Raw genomic sequence first — 17,367 nt, 5'->3', positions numbered from 1 at the left:
GTTTTTATACTGACCGGCGGACCTTTTTGGGAATGGTCCGGTTGTCTATGAGCAGCTCTCCTCAGCTCACGTAGAATTGTGTTGCAGTAAAACATCACAACTATAATAACATTTCTACATGACATTGGCAATATGTAACCTAGATAGTGTGTCAAATCCAAATATTCATCCTAACAGAATGTGTTACATGTATAGATATGTTACTACTGTGCTCTCTTCTCAGGGCATCTCAGGAGTTCCTGGAATGAAGGTCAGCTCAAATATATGTAGCATTAGTATTTACATGCAAATAACAATGTCCCATCTATATGTATGACGAGACATTGTTCTACCAAAACATTTATTATGGTTTGTCTCCTACAGGGTGACCCTGGTGGTGTTATCGGGATTGTTCCCCTGAGAGGAGACAGAGGATTCCCTGGCACACCTGGATTACCTGTGAGTTGTGTGTGCATGTTGAGCGACAAAGAGACAAACTAAGACTGAATGTGATCTGAGTTTTCATGTAAATTATACCCACACATGTTATTCTCTCCCAGGGATCAAGTGGATCTCCTGGACCTATTGGACCTCCAGGAAATCGAGGCTATCAAGGACCCAAAGTGAGTTACTCCTACAGGGACTGTTTACCATCCTACAGAGTCAGTGATAGACCTTCTAAGCTATGGATATTGGTTATGCAGAGATATATGATAACCATTACATAAAACACCAATATCTACACATATTTTAAAGTAAAATATGTGTAGATGTTTAAACCTGAAAGATACTGTACGGTGATTTTGTTATCTGTAATATATACTGCTGTTATCAGCTTGTTTGGCTCACTGAATAACTGTTTGACAGGGTGAAACTGGCCCCCCTGGCCCTGCTGGAGAGATGGTAAGACCAAGTATATGTAAAGAATTTACATTTGTAAAACAAAATCCACCATTCTCTGACTTTATCACACAGCTGAGATGTCATAGGAACTTATTTTTTACCTCCTTGCAGGGTGACAAGCTGTCCTATAGGAGTGAGAAAGGAGATAAGGTGAGATTTTTTAAATACATATATTGTCTGCTATAATGCTACATTTCTTATATGACACTTTCAATGTAGACCTAGCTAGTTAGCATTGTTGTGAGTTAGCATTTGCACTTAACGGGTCATTAAAAAAAACAGTAAGAACGGGCAAATACATTTCTATATGTGTTTCCAGGTAAGAAATAATTAATCAAATCAAGTTTTGATGTCATTATCTTAAAAAAAACATGTAGCAGCTTCTTTTTTTTTATCACCAAATTTAGAGAAACTTAATTTTCACTGGATGATTTGCTTTTTTTTCAAATTTAGTGACTAATTGCTCTTGTGCTGCACTGCTCTTGTGAAAACGTGTTTGCTTGTGGAAGTTGTTGTGATCGTTGTGGTTTTCCTGCAGGGTGACCTAGGATTTCGTGGCCCACCCGGCCCTCCCGGCCCTCCACAGGGAGTGGAAGGAAGTACCACAGTGCACATACCTGGACCACCGGTACTCAGCACTTTAACAACAGAACCGATATTGTGTTATTTTTGGCTATAAATAAATCACAAGTGATAAATGTCTGTTTATGTATACAAGATGACTTGGATTCTGTGTGTTTTCCTGAATTCGTTTGTGTTTTTTCGTTGGTAAAGGGTGCGAAAGGACGAATCGGGGATAAAGGAGACAAAGTTAGTATTTTTATTTAAAATGTTGGTGTTTTTATGACTTACTGTGCATACAGGATGTTTGCCATCCTTTAGTTCAACTTCCTATTTTTTAAGAGACATCTGATTTCCTTTGCAGGGCTTTTGCTCCGCACATCATACTGGTATCAAAGGTGAAGCCGGTCCTCCTGGACCAATAGTAAGTGATACAAATGTGTTTCTATGTGCTGGTACAATTAAGATGAAGAGTTCAAGAGACAGAAAAACTAATTAAAGTGAGCGTTTCTGTAATTTTAGGGTAAATCTGGCAAGGCTGGAGAGAACGGACCAAAGGTAACAATAATTGACTGTGTTATTCACCTCCTATACTCTTCTGCCCAACTGTTGTTTGCTTTAATCTTATGAAATATGTATCGCTAAAGTACATAATACTTCCATACAGGGAGAAAAAGGCTTCTTCGGATCAATCGGATACACTGGTTCTCAGGTAACTAATGCAACTTTTATTTACACTGCACACACTCAAGACTTTAATCTGAAATTGAGATGATCTTGGAAGTGTTGGGGTCAGACAGACTAAACTCTCCGTCTTGTTTCAGGGTGAAAAGGGAGAAAGAGGACCACCAGGTCATGTGAGTAGTCTCTCTCCTCCCTCTTTCTTTCACTCGTATCCTCTCACTCTCTTTCCCATCAGCGACAAAGACAGGGATGATTTCTAAAAAGATGCCAGTGGATGTAACCACATATTAATTCAGTTAAAATGTGAACAATCCACAGATTTGGAAAAGTGCATCAAATTACATCACTTGAGTCAGACCTTTACTGAGAACACCAAGGTCATGTTCTTGTAATTTAACAGTTTGAGGAAGAATTTGCACACAAATTACTTTCAGCACAATAACTCCAGTTACACACACATTACTTTTGGTGTGTATGGTATAGTTTTTAGACTGCATATATTAAAAGACCTTAAAGATCATGTTTTGTTTTTGTTGACCAATAGTAGTTTATTTTCTCTCTTTGCTACGGCTGTGTACAAGTGTACTTCAGGGTGTGGCAGTAAACTGTGACATCACTGTTCAGCTTGGTTAAAGATGCACCAGAGCGCACTTCTGCCAGAGGAGCTTTCAACCACAGAGGACAATGAGTTCAACCTGATTCAAGTTTACTCTTGAAAGGCAGGATGTCTTGGCCTTTTCTACATTGATTTTGACCATTTTGTTAATCTGTCTTTCACAAAAACACCAACTTTCTGGAAGTGCAATTCTAAATAGTGCTAAATCCTTTAAAGATAAGGGCAAAATCTATTGTAGTCGTAAAAAAGCAGAAGTATTTAATCCTACGAAGGTGTAATTCCTTTGAAGATTATATTTTGCTTCAGTACTGCAGCGATAGTCAGTATTAAAAGGAAAGATGACAGGTCAGAATTTCTGCAGCAAACTGATTTGAGTTTTGGTAGATTGGGTGAAATAAACCTGAAACATATTCTTAAACAATGGCCATGCATCCTTAATCTCTGTAACTATATACTTTTAGGGTGATGGTTCCCCTGGTCCTCCCGGTTCTCCTGGTTTTCCAGGGTTAGAAGGAGAAAAAGGTAAAGTGAGGCCATAGTGTGCCGCTAAATGGTCATACACATATTCAGACACGCACACATGCGCATAAACACCTATTTTGGACCAGGTTCCATGATGTGATGTATTTTCTCATAATCCACAGGTTTTGCTGGTCCTCAGGGAGAGGCAGGTCCACCAGGTACAATGACACAACATTGCAACATAATATAAGACCCCTACATCGAGGCGGCATTTGTCAGTCTGACACATGCTTAGCTGAATAACAATCTGTCTCCTTTAACTTGCACTTCAGGCCGATACGTTGAAGGGCCTCAAGGGGAGAGTGGTCAGAAGGGAAACGTTGGTGAGAAAGGAGACAGGGGTGTAGAAGGAGAGTCTCTCGTTGGACCTCCAGGACAACCAGGGACCTCTGGACAACCTGGACCACCTGGACTACCGCGTATGTCTTATCTTTGAATAAAATAACAAACATTTCAACAATTGACATCAAGGGACACCTTGATAAAGTGCATATCTACACAAGTTTCTATAATGTAGTGTGTGTGTGTGTGTTTGTCTGTGTGCGTGTGTGACGGATGTATGTGTTGCGTATGTGCTTTGACATTGCCACACAGTTGACCCTAATGAATGTGACATTGAGAAAGGAGCTCCTGGCCCACCTGGACCTCCAGGATTACAAGGGGAGTTGGGACAGAAAGGTAAGAACATCTAATATTAATGCTGATTAATATGAGTCATCAATAAATGTATTTATTTAAATTCTTTGTTTTTATCTTTAAGGCGTAGAGAAACATTTGTGGGTATAAAATGTATCATGTACTAACTGCAGCTGGACAAAATGTAAAGGATATTTAAGTGCATCATATTTTTTTATTTAATTTTTATTTTAATTTCAGGTGACATAGGAGATACTTGTGTTCAATGTGAAAGCTACGGCCCACCTGGTTTCCCTGGTCCCAAAGGCCATAAAGGAGATCGAGGTGAGTGAACAGTCATCATATTCAAATGAAATGGTGGTGTCGAGCCACACAACAATTGGGGCTATGAGCTAAAGATCTGAGGATCGATTTCACCTTCTGAGTTATTCTGACCACAGCTGTTGACAGTTTTTATTCTGTAAACACAACTAGGATATTATCGTATTCCACCATTTTTTCTTTGCATTGATTCCCACTAGATTACTATTGAATGAGTATGAAGTATGTACAATTGTCCATTTTCACCCGGCAGGACCTCCTGGGCTTGTAGGCGGTAAGGGAGAAAAGGGCGTGTCTGGCTTTTCTGGACAACCTGGAAGACCTGTGAGTAAAATAATATCAGAAGAAATACTTAGAAAATAATTTAACAATTCATCCTTCACAATGTAGCAATAATAAATCGTTCCACCTGTGTGCAGGGTTCTGAAGGTATTCCTGGGCTGATTGGAGCACCAGGTGCCGTTGGTGAGCCTGGCGACATTTTGGCACTTCCTGGTCTGAAGGGGGACAAAGGTCTGCCTGGTCTTTCTGGTACACCAGGACAGCCAGGAGTGGATGGACAGCCAGGGAGAGATGGTCTTCCAGGTATACCTGGCTTCAAAGGAGAATCGGTAAGTGTGTGTGCGGTTTGTTTTGTGAGTCAAACTATCAGGATATCAGGACAGCATGAACTCCACTAGTCTATATTTAGTATAATTTGTATGTATTGCCAACTTAAATCAAAGTAGATTGGAAATCACCTTTTTCTGATTCCTTTCAGGCCAGAGAAGGCATGAGGGGTGAGCGTGGACCAGAAGGGGAAACTGGTCTTATTGGGCCTCCAGGAGAGATGGGTCCAGCTGGCCTGCCAGGCTTCGGTCGACCAGGAGAGTCTGGAGAGAAGGGCAGTGAGGGGAGAACAGGTCTACCTGGATCTCCTGGACCACCTGGTAGGCCTGCCATGCACACAGGGAGAGACCAGCAGATACTATGAAAAATGCACTCGTATAGTCAAAGAGAAGTTAAATCAAACTGTATCTCAACTGCACATCTGAAACTCAGCAAACACACACTGATACTTCAAATCCTGAACATAAAGACAGTGGTAACATATACCTTGTGTGCAGGTGCTAAAGGTGACTCGGGTAAAGGTGTGAGCACTCCTGGACCTCAGGGAGTACCTGGACCAGACGGCAAAACAGGCTTACCTGGACTTCCAGGTAACACCATAGTCAGAATGTTTTCATTTCGAACTTCACTGCCACTTCCCTTGTGGGATAATCAGTTAACTTAATCTTGTCTTTGATCAATAAAATAACATGAGTGGCGGAGCAAAGTATCAGCATGTGATTACAAAAAAATGTAATACATTGTGAAGATTGTTGGTGATTGTTCCTGTTTACCATGCAACATGTTGTATGTTGCAGGTGACAGAGGCCTGTATGGAGAGTCTGGGAGGCCAGGGTTCCCTGGACCGAAGGGTGAACAAGGCCCCCCTGGAATTGGATTTCCAGGCCTAACTGGGCCTAAAGGTAAGATACTCCATGTTGACCCTGTTCCCTTTCTCTGTGGACGCATCAAAGAAATTAAATGGTTACTTACAGATCCCTAAAAAAAAAAAGGTTCACAATTTCAAACAGTGTATGAATTATATGTACATGTACAGAGCACAAGTTTTATCTGTGTTTCTAGGAATCAGTGGAATTCCAGGAGCTCCAGGATTACCAGGAGAGCCTGGAAGACCGGGACAGGAAGGCTTGACAGGACTACCGGGTACACCTGGACCAAAAGTGTGTATTTCTCTGCATTTGTATTTCAATTACTCATTTAATTACATGTATAAATAATTCAACATTCCACCTGACAATTAGTCTTCTGTGCAACTTCCTAAAGTTAAAGTTAAAGTGATGTTTCTTTCTTTGGATATTGCTATGAAATATATATTTGAGAGGTCTTGGTTTATGAACATCAGACAAGTGCCTTAGAGAAATTAGTCCAACGCTCTATTGTTATACAATGAAATTAAAATCCAACAACTAGATCAATACTGACATGTATTTTATAGACATGATACACTGTGAGATTTAAATGCCATTTAAAATCACTATTAAATGAGTTGAAAAGCAAATGAGTTCTTCTGTCTATACTCCGCAGGGTGAACCAGGACGGGGTCTTCCAGGCTTAAAAGGTTCTCAGGGTCCCTCAGGAATTATTGGCTTCCAGGGAGAAAGGGGTTTTATTGGACTACCTGGTGTTCCTGGACGAGAAGGCCAGACAGGACCAATAGGGCCTCAGGGAATCAGAGGTACTGCTTCGTCCGTGCCGCAGAGTTAAAAGGCCCATCATCTGTGCCATGTACAACTTTGTTTTTCTTTGGTCTTCAAAATTAGGTGACGTGGGACCCCCAGGAACTCCTGGACAGGTTGGCTTACCAGGAGCTCCAGGTAAAGGCTCTCCTGGAGCTCCTGGACCACAAGGACCAGCTGGAGATCAAGGACCGTATGGTGAGCACAAACTTTGCATCCAAACATATGGACCTTTTTCCAGGCAAGACATTTTGAAATTTCACTGAAGGTAAACTAATTATTGTATAATAAGGTTATAATAATATTCAGATAATATGATTAATGATGGCCTGATTTAGTTGCTTCAGTTTCATGGTCCTGGTATGTTATGAGTAACTCCTGTCATATTTCTCAAGTCAAACTGTCTGCTGTCAGGTTATGAAGCAAACTCTTCATTTACCTCACCTGTCAATTGTTATGGAAGTCACTACTAATATATTTGTACGTGTGCATGTTGAACAGGTGGGGAAGGTGTTAAGGGAGAAAAGGGCTACCCTGGTCCTTCTGGTCTGGACATGCCGGGTCCTCAGGGAGAGAAGGGAATCTCCGGGTTCCCAGGAACCCCAGGTCCTAAAGGACTACCCGGGCCACCAGGCTTCCCTGGCAGGGATGGACTCATTGGAGACCAAGGTGAGACTAACTGATGTGTGGGTGTTTTTGTATTTATCTTGTAATTGTTGTACTTGCACATGTTGGGACTTCACCATGTGGTGGAAACAAAGGAATCAGGCCTACCTGTTCATTCAACAGCCTGATTTGAGTTTAACCACACCAAACCCCACCAGAGGTTGAATCTCCCCTACGTGTGATTTTTGGTCCAAATCCAACGCTGGGGTCTCATTGGACGAGGGCCAAAGGCACCACGGGGTCTCCCTGTGATACGGCCTTGACGTCCCTGAGACTATGAACATCAGCGCTACCTACAGCTCTGAGCCATCCCAAGCCATTCGACTCGCATGTAAAGGGACGCAAGCGTTGATGCAAACGTTGATGCTTTAAGAAACCTAATAATAGTTCTACATTCGCTGGTCAAAAAATAGACTGTTTTAGATCCGAAGGAGAAGCGAATAACTTGCCTCGTAGTCTGCCAACTTTAACCTGCAGAAGGAAGATTCAGATGATCTTCAAAGGAAGAGAAGGATAACTTCTACGCCCCGCTCTATTCCCATTCAAGTCGACATTTGCCAGTGTTAAGGGGAAAAATTGACATTATTCTCACCACTACGGCAGTAATGTATAACGTTGAGTATTCATCCTACAATTCAATTTGAAATGAGAAAGGAGAAGGGTTGGCTTTGAGAGAATTTTTACAATTTCCCTCCGATGTTCCCGTACTGGGGGGAGGGAGGCTGCATGGGATGTACGTGTGAAATAATTGACTTCAATCTTTTTTTATCTGCATTCATTTCACTGTGTATGTGTTTGTTTACCAGGTTTTAAAGGTGAAATGGGGGTCATAGGGACACCGGGAGTACCAGGATTTCCTGGACCACCTGGTACAGCTGGATCTATTGGACTCAGAGGTGAGAAAAAAAAATTATAAAAACTATTTATAGTTCTTTCTTCAGCCTCTCTCATATAGGTAAAAAAGATTAATTTGCAGCAATAACAATTTTTCTTTCTCACCGTCTCGTGTAGGTGATCCTGGTATTACTGGACCTAGAGGTGTTATTGGAGAGATTGGAACTAAAGGAGAAAGGGGAGATCAAGGTCTTCAGGGCCCTCCTGGGAACATGAGCGACATCAATATGGAGCACATGAAGGGGGAGAAGGGAGACTTCGGAGACAGAGGTATAAAACAACATATAGCCTTTGGTTCAATAAGAGTATATGGGTTGATTTACTACAAACAGGTTTATTGGTGATTCTATCTTCTTGACACATAGTTAAATAAATATCTCCTTTTAATACTTTAAGGCAGTGGTTCTCAAACTGTGGGGCGCGACCCTCTAGTGGGGCGCGGAGGTATTACAGGTGGGGCATGGGAGGGTGATGCTGATCTAAAAATAAAAAAAATTATATATATTTTTGTATTTATTTAATCCTTTATTAATATCACAGTGGGGAAATTATTATCTGCATTTTACCATCCTTAGTAATTAAGGGGCAGTGTGCTGCTGTGAAGCTCTGGGGCTTCAGTGTCTTGCTCAAGGAAACTTCAACATGAAACTATGGGGATGAACCGCTACCTTGTGGTTTCAGGACGAACTCTCTCCATGAACCTGATGACTTTACATAGTACAAAAGTACAAAGTACACGGACATAAAACGTCAATAATAAATACATGGAGAAAGGCCTGTACTTTCGTAGAAATGTTTACGTTACGCCGTTAACAGGTTGCGATTGCGCGACTCGACGATTCTTGGCGTTTGCTAAAAGCCCCCGTGAGATCTCCGTGAGGTCTTTTCTGCTGCTGCGTCTCTCAAAACAGATTATAGATCTAAGATCAACATTGAGCATAAATTAAGAGCGACCGTATCAAATCTACCATCTCATTTAAATAATATTTATAGAGGAAAGCAGCTCACTGCAGCCACTAATACTGATACAACGTGATGCTCACACATCTGCACTCATTTTGTTTTGCACAGGTTGAACATTATTGTTTTTATCTTGAAAAGATATTCAGTGCAAAACAGGTTATTTGGAGCCACAATAAATATTTTTTTTTGCCAAATATTAGTTATTTTTTGCAGAGATAGAACTTTATTTGCAATGTTCTAACAAAGTGATTGCAGATGTTATTAGTTTTTGTCTGATGGAGCAATCTGGTTTACTTGAAAAGGGATTGCAATTTTCTTTATTGTATTATTTGAAAAAGCACGGAGGGATGAGTCACAAAAAGTTGGACCATTTTGTTAAGATTTTGTTGGGGCGGTGGGGCCCGAACATTTTTCTTCCTCCAAAGTGGGACTCGACAGAAAAAGTTTGAGAACCAATGCTTTAAGGCAATGTTTCTTCCAGCATCTTCCAATGATTTTCTACAAAATGCATTGCACATTCTTCTACTTCTTATAGAAGTAGAATTCATAAATAACTGAAAATAACTAAGACACCAACACCAAGGTTCTTTTAAGTCAAAAACATAATTATGGATCTTCTCAATCTCTTCACAAAAGGTTATTAAAATTGGACTTCTATCAATTTGTTTTTTAATTCCCTTTTCCCATTAGGTAACCCTGGGGGCACTGGAGATAAGGGCCACCGTGGACTTCCTGGTAACCCTGGAATGCCAGGCAAAAATGGAGAGCCTGGATTACCTGGACAACCAGGTGACCACATGACCACCTGAACAGCAACATAACATGTGTTACATTTTCTTTATCAGATATCTAAACCATGTAGACTTCATGTGGTTCCTCATTTATGTTTGTCCTATTCATTTAATTTAATTCTGATTTCAGTCAATTCTCTGCACTTGCTTAATCCCCTGAAAATAAAGGGAAAATAAAATAGATATACATTTTTCTATCCCACTAATGTGTCTCAGGTGAGAAAGGAGACACTGGTTTTCCCGGAGACCCTGGCAGGATGGGACCAAGCGGTCAGAAAGGCACTGTCGGAGAGATGGGGATACCAGGTAAGATCGCACAAAACCAACCAGTGAGAGTGTGAGTGTGTGCAAACGTGTTGTATGTGTTACAAACAGAGACAGAAGTGTACAAAGCTATCTTGAGGATATTTCAAGAGAAGGGAAACCCACATGTCACATTAAATTGCATGTATTTTGTGTGTTTCTGTGTGTTTGTGCAGGTGTGTCTGGTCCAAAGGGTACTAAAGGAGATATTGGTACATCGGGACATCCTGGATTCAGAGGCACAGACGGACAGAAAGGAGACAAGGGAACATCTGGTGAACCAGGTATTGGGCTTCCAGGACAGAAAGGAGCTGAGGTAATCCACTTGCTATAACTTCTACTGTGGCTCTATGAGCTCGACTCACAGTTAAATAATCAGTTGAATCATAAGTACAAAAGATAAAGCACCATCTTGCAAAAGCCAAATATCCACAATAGGTTTCTAATGTAACAACACATATAGAGAATAAATCATTTGAATTGGCGACCAACAAAACATTTTTGCCAGTTTTAATATCTTATAAACTACCTCTTGTTCCTCTTAACAATCATCACTACCTACATGTGTTTACCTTACTGCACTCCCCTCCCCTCCTCTATTACGCAGGGTCAGACCGGCCAGCCAGGTTTCCCAGGATCACCTGGTGAGAGGGGTCTGAAGGGGCATGAGGGTATGTCCGGCAAGCCAGGACTGCAAGGAACCAGAGGAGACAAAGGACTCATTGGTTATACAGGTCAGATTTCAGTCTGTGTGGTTGCATTCATCGTATTTGTCTACAACACTAGATGTAGTATTTATACATGCTGTTAGTCCATGTGTGTTCTCATTGTGCTGTTTGTGTGTTGGACAGGTCAGTCAGGTAGACCAGGCGAGAAGGGAACCCCAGGGCTGCCGGGCTCTGCAGGAGAATCTGGTCATGATGGTCGGCCTGGTAAGTAACAGGAGTATTAACTCAGCTAGTCAAACAAATGGCCACATATTAATCCCAGTAATCATTTCAATCATTTTTTTAAGGTTAGATACAACGTTTACTTCACAAAGACAGACGTTATCTTGCGAGATCAGTTTTTGTTAAAAGGCTGTTTTTCACTGAGGATTTAATGAGCCTCTGTCATCCTGGTAAATAGTAACATAGTGTGTAAATGTGTTCTCCTCCAGGTGAAGACGGCTTGCAGGGACCGCCTGGTGTTCCCGGAGAGAAGGGAGATCCTGGAGTGGATGGTATCCCTGGATCCTCAGGGGAGAGAGGAGACCCAGGTTTGTGTCAGAGGACTTAGGAGGAGACTACATGGCAAACATGTTGATAAGCTGTCACGACACAATGAACCTCTCAGCCTAATATATCATACCAGCTTCACTCTGGCTCGGGACCCTTCATTTAGCCTTCACCCAGACTCTCTTAACCACTACTCTCACATTTTACTGGAAGACAAGATCTTTTTGTATCTGTAGACGCCTCTCTACCAATCAAAACATGACAGAGAATGCCTGTAATGTACTTGTTGTCTTCCCCGCAGGTTTAGCTGGACAAGGTTTCCCTGGATCCCCTGGGGTGCTAGGTGACAAAGGTTAGATCCCTTCCGCCATTGATTTATGTAATATGTCAGTCACTGGAGCCAAACAGAGTTTCCTCATGTGATATTTCTCTTTCCCTATCCAGGTGACAAAGGTAGTAGTGGCTTCCCTGGCACTCCAGGTCATCCAGGTGTCTCTGGTATCAAAGGCGACAAGGGATTTTCAGGTTCACCGGGACCCCAGGGTGAGACAGGGGAGAGGGGGCTCACAGGTATCTCTCTGGAGGGCCCGAAGGGAGCGAAGGGAGAGGAGGGACGATCTGGAGAATCAGGTATGCCATATACATGACAGGCTAGCAAGTTAGTACGTGACCTGTTGCTAAAATGTTGTAGTGTAGAGCCATTGTTACAAGGCAAAAGTTTTTAGAATACAAAAAACATTATGCGTTATATTGTGTGTTCTTCTTCTCTTTATCAAACAGGATCCTCAGGACTACCAGGACCCTCTGGCTTGCCAGGCAGAGATGCCCAAAAGGGAGACAAAGGAGACCAGGGCCTCCCTGGTTTTCAGGGAGAGTTGGGACATAAGGGTGAACCTGGAGTTACTGGACTTCCTGTACGTCATTAGACTGTTTTAAATCACTTGAGGTTTATACTGTACATGTTATAAATTAGTTCATATGCAGGTCAGTGCTTCTTTGATGCGATTTCTATGTGTGTGTGTGTGTGTGTGTGTGTGTGTGTGTGTGTGTGTGTGTGTGTGTGTGTGTGTGTGTGTGTGTGTGTGTGCATTACAGGGACAGTCTGGCCTTCCGGGTATCGATGGACAGAGCGGAGAGAGGGGATTGCAGGGTGTCCCTGGCTTCCCAGGTGATTACGTAACACAGTATAGTAGTCTACGACTGTGTGTGTGTGTGTGTGTGTGTGTGTGTGTGTGTGTGTGTGCGCGTGTGTTTGCACTCGTTTGTGATTACACATTTTGTATTTTTATTCCCATTACTGACAATTAAAATACACTACTTTTTAAACTCTAGGTGTAAGGGGTAATTTCGGGGACATTGGATTCAAAGGAGAAGTTGGAGACAGAGGATTCCCAGGAGATATAGGTAAACATGGAGGGGAAACCCTAGTATCTCTATCTTATTTTCTCAATCATTACAATACATAATTCAATCAGTGCTTACATATGTCTCTGAAAATCTTATAAAATGACCTATAAACTGATCAAAATCAAAATGAGAAACTGGAAAACGTTGTCTAAAGAGACTGTATGTTTTAGGCAAGGAAGGACCCCCTGGTCCCCCAGGTCCCAGCACCTTCATCAAAGGAGACATTGGGTTCCCAGGGATACCAGGCTTACCGGGTCCCCAGGGGCCATATGGGCTTACTGGACAGAAAGGACAGCAAGGTGACATTTTGCGTAAAATTGTGTAATCCACTGTGTAACCAAAATGTTCTCCTGCCCATGTCCTCTCCTCTGCATTGAATGTTCTTATTGCTTCATCACTTGTGTTATTTTCTCTCAGGTATGACAGGTATTTCTGGGCCAAAAGGTGAAGATGGCATTCCTGGATATCATGGTCAGTCTGGAGGCAAAGGAGATCCTGGTCTTCCAGGGCCACAGGGTGAGCAGCACAGAGGGATGGAAAGTGAGAGAAAGGCAAGAACTTCTATGTGGTCGCTGTCCTTAATCATTCATCATTCATTATTCCGCCTTTAGGACCCAGAGGACACCCTGGCCCATCAGGACCTGACGGGGTTCCAGGTCAAGCGGGTCACCCTGGCCCCGCATCCATGGATCACGGGTTCCTGGTAACCCGTCACAGCCAAACGGCGGAGGTTCCACCCTGTGCTGAGGGAACCTCGCTCATATATGATGGCTACTCCTTGCTCTACGTTCAAGGCAACGAACGCTCCCATGGTCAAGACTTAGGTGAGAAACACGACATGAGAGATAAAGAATAAAAAACAGAAGAGAGATGGAGAAAATGGGTTTGTGGGTCTAACTACATGTCTCCCCTCTCTGTGTTTTAGGTACGGCGGGCAGCTGCCTGAGGAAGTTCAGCCCCATGCCCTTCCTGTTCTGTAACATCAACAACGTGTGTAACTTTGCCTCTCGTAACGACTACTCCTACTGGCTCACCTCCCCTGAGCCCATGCCCATGAACATGGCACCCATCACTGGTGAAGGCATCAAACCCTTCATCAGCAGGTATGTCAGCATTTCCATTCATACTGTTCTGTTTTAGGCATTCATGATACTCATTTGACCCGCTCCTCTCCCATGTGTGTGTGTGGACAGGTGTTCTGTGTGTGAAGCACCAGCCATGGTCATCGCAGTTCACAGTCAGACCATCATGATCCCGGCATGCCCTGGCGGCTGGGACTCTCTATGGATTGGCTACTCCTTTGTCATGGTAAGACCAACAGGACCATGTTTCAAGAATACATAAATGTTTTCTCTGACACCACTAACAAGCCAAAAAAGCCAAAGTTGTGCAGACTCTTTTTTTGTTGCATTTGTATTATTTTTTTAAGCAAATAAGTCAAATCAAGCAGTGTTGTTGATACACAGTATGATAAAGGTTCTGTTCATTTGTTTTAAGGTCATTATTTTCCTTGACAATATTAAGTGGAACAGTGGATGCATTACAGCTAATATGAATATACCACGTAAGCGAATGTTAAGAGACATCATGCTGTCAATACAAGTACAGATAACTTGCCTTATCCCAAAAGCATCCCAAACCTATACTCACCCCCGATCTCCAAAACTCTCCCATTTACCCCATCATACCAATGGCAGTACTGTACTACCGTAGTAATACATACATACAGAGCATATATCTATTTACAGTGTCTGTGGAAGAAATGCACAAGTTGCATGCACAACTTTCGGAAATCAAACAATAACTCGTTATTAATGAGCTGTTCTCATTGTGTGTGTTTGTAAAGCACACCAGTGCGGGAGCTGAGGGGTCCGGCCAGGCTCTGGCCTCTCCTGGTTCCTGCCTGGAGGAATTCCGCAGCGCTCCATTCATCGAGTGTCACGGCCGTGGAACCTGCAACTACTACGCCAACTCCTACAGCTTTTGGCTTGCCACCATTGAAGACAGTGAGATGTTTAGGTAAGACGGACAAACTCAGACATTGTATTTCTTGAATGAATGAGTAACTTCCCCCCACAATCTAAAATACATGTTCTTCCTCTTACTTGAAGTGCTATTTATTTTGAGTTGCCTAGTTTTATCAGCCTAAGAATGTCTGCCTTATCTTCGCTATACTATATGACACTAGACTGCTGATATTCAAAGCACCAAAAAAATAAATTTGTAAAACTCAACAGCAATGTCTCTTTTCATAAATCATGTCCCAGTTCCTCAAGATAATTGTGAGCCGTTTTATGCAGCACCTATTTTCTTTAAACCTTAGTTTATACATGAAATGTATCTTTGAAAAAGTCTGTGAATTATTTTAAGAGGAAAAATATGTTTTCCTTGTTCTTGCCTTGTGATGTTTTTGCATCACTGGTGGGCGTGGAACAGAGCACACTCTGACTACACCCAACCACACCATTCAGTGGGGCTGCAGGTGTTCACAGCTGAAAAGCATTTGAAACATTAAAGCAGATATAGATGGTGGTGAAAGTAATATAAACAGTAATACGAACAGTAAATAATCCACAATAGCAATATTATAGATACAGACAGAATAAAATATATTTCAAATGTATTTTTATTGCACCAGTTAATATGGACTTCTAATGTTTTTCTCTCCACCTCTTTCCAGGAAACCTGTCCCCACAACGCTAAAAGCAGGCAATCTCCGAACAAACATAAGCCGCTGTCAGGTGTGCATGAAGAGGACATAAACCCAACTCCAGAGTCCTTCCTAACCTGCGAGCAACATCGTGCCCGCTGACGTCCTCGACTTGGCTTAACTCGCTGTTTTCAAACGATGGTGCTACTTCCCTGCATGTGTGAGAGGAGAAGGACAGAGATGTGGTTTGCAAAACAGACTAAACATTACAAACACAGAGACCAAGCGGCCTTTTGCTCAATGCAGAACACAACATGATCACAACATGTCTCTAAAGAATTGCACCCAGTTTACCACTGCACTGAGTACATGCCCCCTAAACTGGTAAACTGGTGTTCATATTGTGTGAGTCAGGTGCTATACAATCTTACTTATCTGCCTTATTGCATTTTTTCTTTTTCTTCTCCCTTCCAATGCCATAGTATTCAAAGATATATTCATTTTATTATATATTTGTAGCTTGTTAAAACATACTAATGAAAAGGATGGGACTTACCACTGGTTACAGACGCTTGCCATTCGCTACATCACCGCAATGTTGCAGACACACACATATATACTTATCACTGTGTTGTAAATATAATGCATTCCTCTCTAACGTAGTCCAACATACTCTCCTCAGGTTATTATTGAAATACTTTGTGTGTTATTAAGTCCATTTTTATTTATAAGATTTATGAGAATATGTTGGACTTTAGTGTATCTGAGATTCCATTGATCCAAAAACAGTGTTTCAACGTCTGACAATCAGCGCCTTATTAACAAACAAAACAGCACTGAAAGAGCATCGGCAGTGTGTGTGTGTGTGTGTGTGTGTGTGTGTGTGTGTGTGTGTGTGTGTGTGTGTGTGTGTGTGTGTGCGTGATTGTGTGAGTGTACATATATGAATGGATTTGAGCTGCTTGGAAGTGGTGTGTGTTTTGTGATGTCTGCATGTATATTGTTGCACAACCCTATCATTGACATAATCCAGATTAGAAAAGAAATCCTATACCACAGCTAGTGTGTTCGAGGATTCCCTCTTCTCACATTACATGAACTAAATGTTTCGGTTTCCAAAGAAATGCACATGTATATATATATATATATATATATATATATATACATATATATATATATATATATATATATATATATTTACACATAATATCTACCTGCTACTTTGCTCATGTTCTGAATTACTTTTGTTATCTCTGTTGATTTAACACAAATGAATGAAGGGTCGTCACATCATTGTTGTACATCAGAGTCAAACACAGACAGATGAGGAGGATTGTATTTGTAAGTGTCTATGCAAGTTGCCATGCTTTAAAAGGTCTTAACATATGTTTGGGTTTTGTTAATCCCTTAATAAACAGTATTTTGAGATCCTCGGTCTTGGTCACCAGACATAATCCCATTCAGAGCTACTTTTAGAAGCAAGCTATTTCTTGATTTGAAGTTACAGCGGTTACTCTACACTGACCATCACCTGTATTTGTTTGTGTTGCTTGGTTGTGATAAAATGCTCCATGAGTATATATAATATCAATAGTGTTAACCAACTTGATTACAGTGGGTAATAATCTTAACTAATAAACACACAGAACAAAAAGTACTTCATGAACATTTTATATTTTCCAGATCCCATACTGTGTACTCCCTGCAATAAAATGATTTGTAGAACATTCTTCTTAATTTATGATAGGAAAATATTTTTCATTTGGTTTGTCGGTTTCAAATGTTTTCAAACGTGAAGTGAAGAAACAGCATAGGCCACAAGAGGGCAGCACCAGCCCACTTTGTGGTTAAATTGCTGATGATTCAGGATTTCAGACCTCTCCATTCATGTGGTTCCCAAGCTCTCTGTATATTTTATTCAGGGGATTTGCTACCACTGGCAAAACTTGACCTCAAATTGTTGAACCCT

General features: G+C 41.6%; 1 protein-coding gene across 1 annotated transcript in view; it reads left to right on the top strand.

The window, feature by feature from the left end:
• The window catches only part of col4a1 (collagen, type IV, alpha 1), a gene marked incomplete at its 5' end in the record, with an annotated part of 36,275 nt that extends 19,148 nt beyond the window's left edge, over window positions 1-17,127 (top strand). Inside the window, 45 exons of the mRNA XM_079230921.1 lie at window positions 224-250; window positions 364-438; window positions 540-602; window positions 847-882; window positions 994-1,032; window positions 1,421-1,510; window positions 1,657-1,692; window positions 1,808-1,867; window positions 1,966-2,001; window positions 2,111-2,155; window positions 2,268-2,300; window positions 3,205-3,265; window positions 3,388-3,423; window positions 3,538-3,684; window positions 3,860-3,943; window positions 4,142-4,225; window positions 4,476-4,546; window positions 4,642-4,833; window positions 4,983-5,151; window positions 5,329-5,421; window positions 5,629-5,733; window positions 5,894-5,991; window positions 6,356-6,506; window positions 6,592-6,705; window positions 7,009-7,176; window positions 7,980-8,069; window positions 8,185-8,337; window positions 9,721-9,819; window positions 10,038-10,127; window positions 10,301-10,440; window positions 10,732-10,858; window positions 10,976-11,056; window positions 11,284-11,382; window positions 11,643-11,693; window positions 11,786-11,971; window positions 12,122-12,255; window positions 12,437-12,509; window positions 12,674-12,745; window positions 12,919-13,047; window positions 13,166-13,264; window positions 13,360-13,572; window positions 13,674-13,851; window positions 13,942-14,056; window positions 14,595-14,767; window positions 15,429-17,127. Coding sequence (XP_079087047.1) covers window positions 224-250; window positions 364-438; window positions 540-602; window positions 847-882; window positions 994-1,032; window positions 1,421-1,510; window positions 1,657-1,692; window positions 1,808-1,867; window positions 1,966-2,001; window positions 2,111-2,155; window positions 2,268-2,300; window positions 3,205-3,265; window positions 3,388-3,423; window positions 3,538-3,684; window positions 3,860-3,943; window positions 4,142-4,225; window positions 4,476-4,546; window positions 4,642-4,833; window positions 4,983-5,151; window positions 5,329-5,421; window positions 5,629-5,733; window positions 5,894-5,991; window positions 6,356-6,506; window positions 6,592-6,705; window positions 7,009-7,176; window positions 7,980-8,069; window positions 8,185-8,337; window positions 9,721-9,819; window positions 10,038-10,127; window positions 10,301-10,440; window positions 10,732-10,858; window positions 10,976-11,056; window positions 11,284-11,382; window positions 11,643-11,693; window positions 11,786-11,971; window positions 12,122-12,255; window positions 12,437-12,509; window positions 12,674-12,745; window positions 12,919-13,047; window positions 13,166-13,264; window positions 13,360-13,572; window positions 13,674-13,851; window positions 13,942-14,056; window positions 14,595-14,767; window positions 15,429-15,510 — 4,497 coding nt within the window. The 3' untranslated portion in view covers window positions 15,511-17,127. The remainder of the gene's footprint in view (window positions 1-223; window positions 251-363; window positions 439-539; window positions 603-846; window positions 883-993; window positions 1,033-1,420; window positions 1,511-1,656; window positions 1,693-1,807; window positions 1,868-1,965; window positions 2,002-2,110; window positions 2,156-2,267; window positions 2,301-3,204; window positions 3,266-3,387; window positions 3,424-3,537; window positions 3,685-3,859; window positions 3,944-4,141; window positions 4,226-4,475; window positions 4,547-4,641; window positions 4,834-4,982; window positions 5,152-5,328; window positions 5,422-5,628; window positions 5,734-5,893; window positions 5,992-6,355; window positions 6,507-6,591; window positions 6,706-7,008; window positions 7,177-7,979; window positions 8,070-8,184; window positions 8,338-9,720; window positions 9,820-10,037; window positions 10,128-10,300; window positions 10,441-10,731; window positions 10,859-10,975; window positions 11,057-11,283; window positions 11,383-11,642; window positions 11,694-11,785; window positions 11,972-12,121; window positions 12,256-12,436; window positions 12,510-12,673; window positions 12,746-12,918; window positions 13,048-13,165; window positions 13,265-13,359; window positions 13,573-13,673; window positions 13,852-13,941; window positions 14,057-14,594; window positions 14,768-15,428) is intronic.
• Window positions 17,128-17,367: the final 240 nt, after the last annotated feature.

This window comes from Taurulus bubalis (genome assembly GCF_910589615.1).
Source record: "Taurulus bubalis genome assembly, chromosome: 15".
NCBI classification, from domain to species: Eukaryota; Metazoa; Chordata; class Actinopteri; order Perciformes; family Cottidae; genus Taurulus; species Taurulus bubalis.
This window is presented reverse-complemented; position numbering and strand designations above follow the sequence as displayed.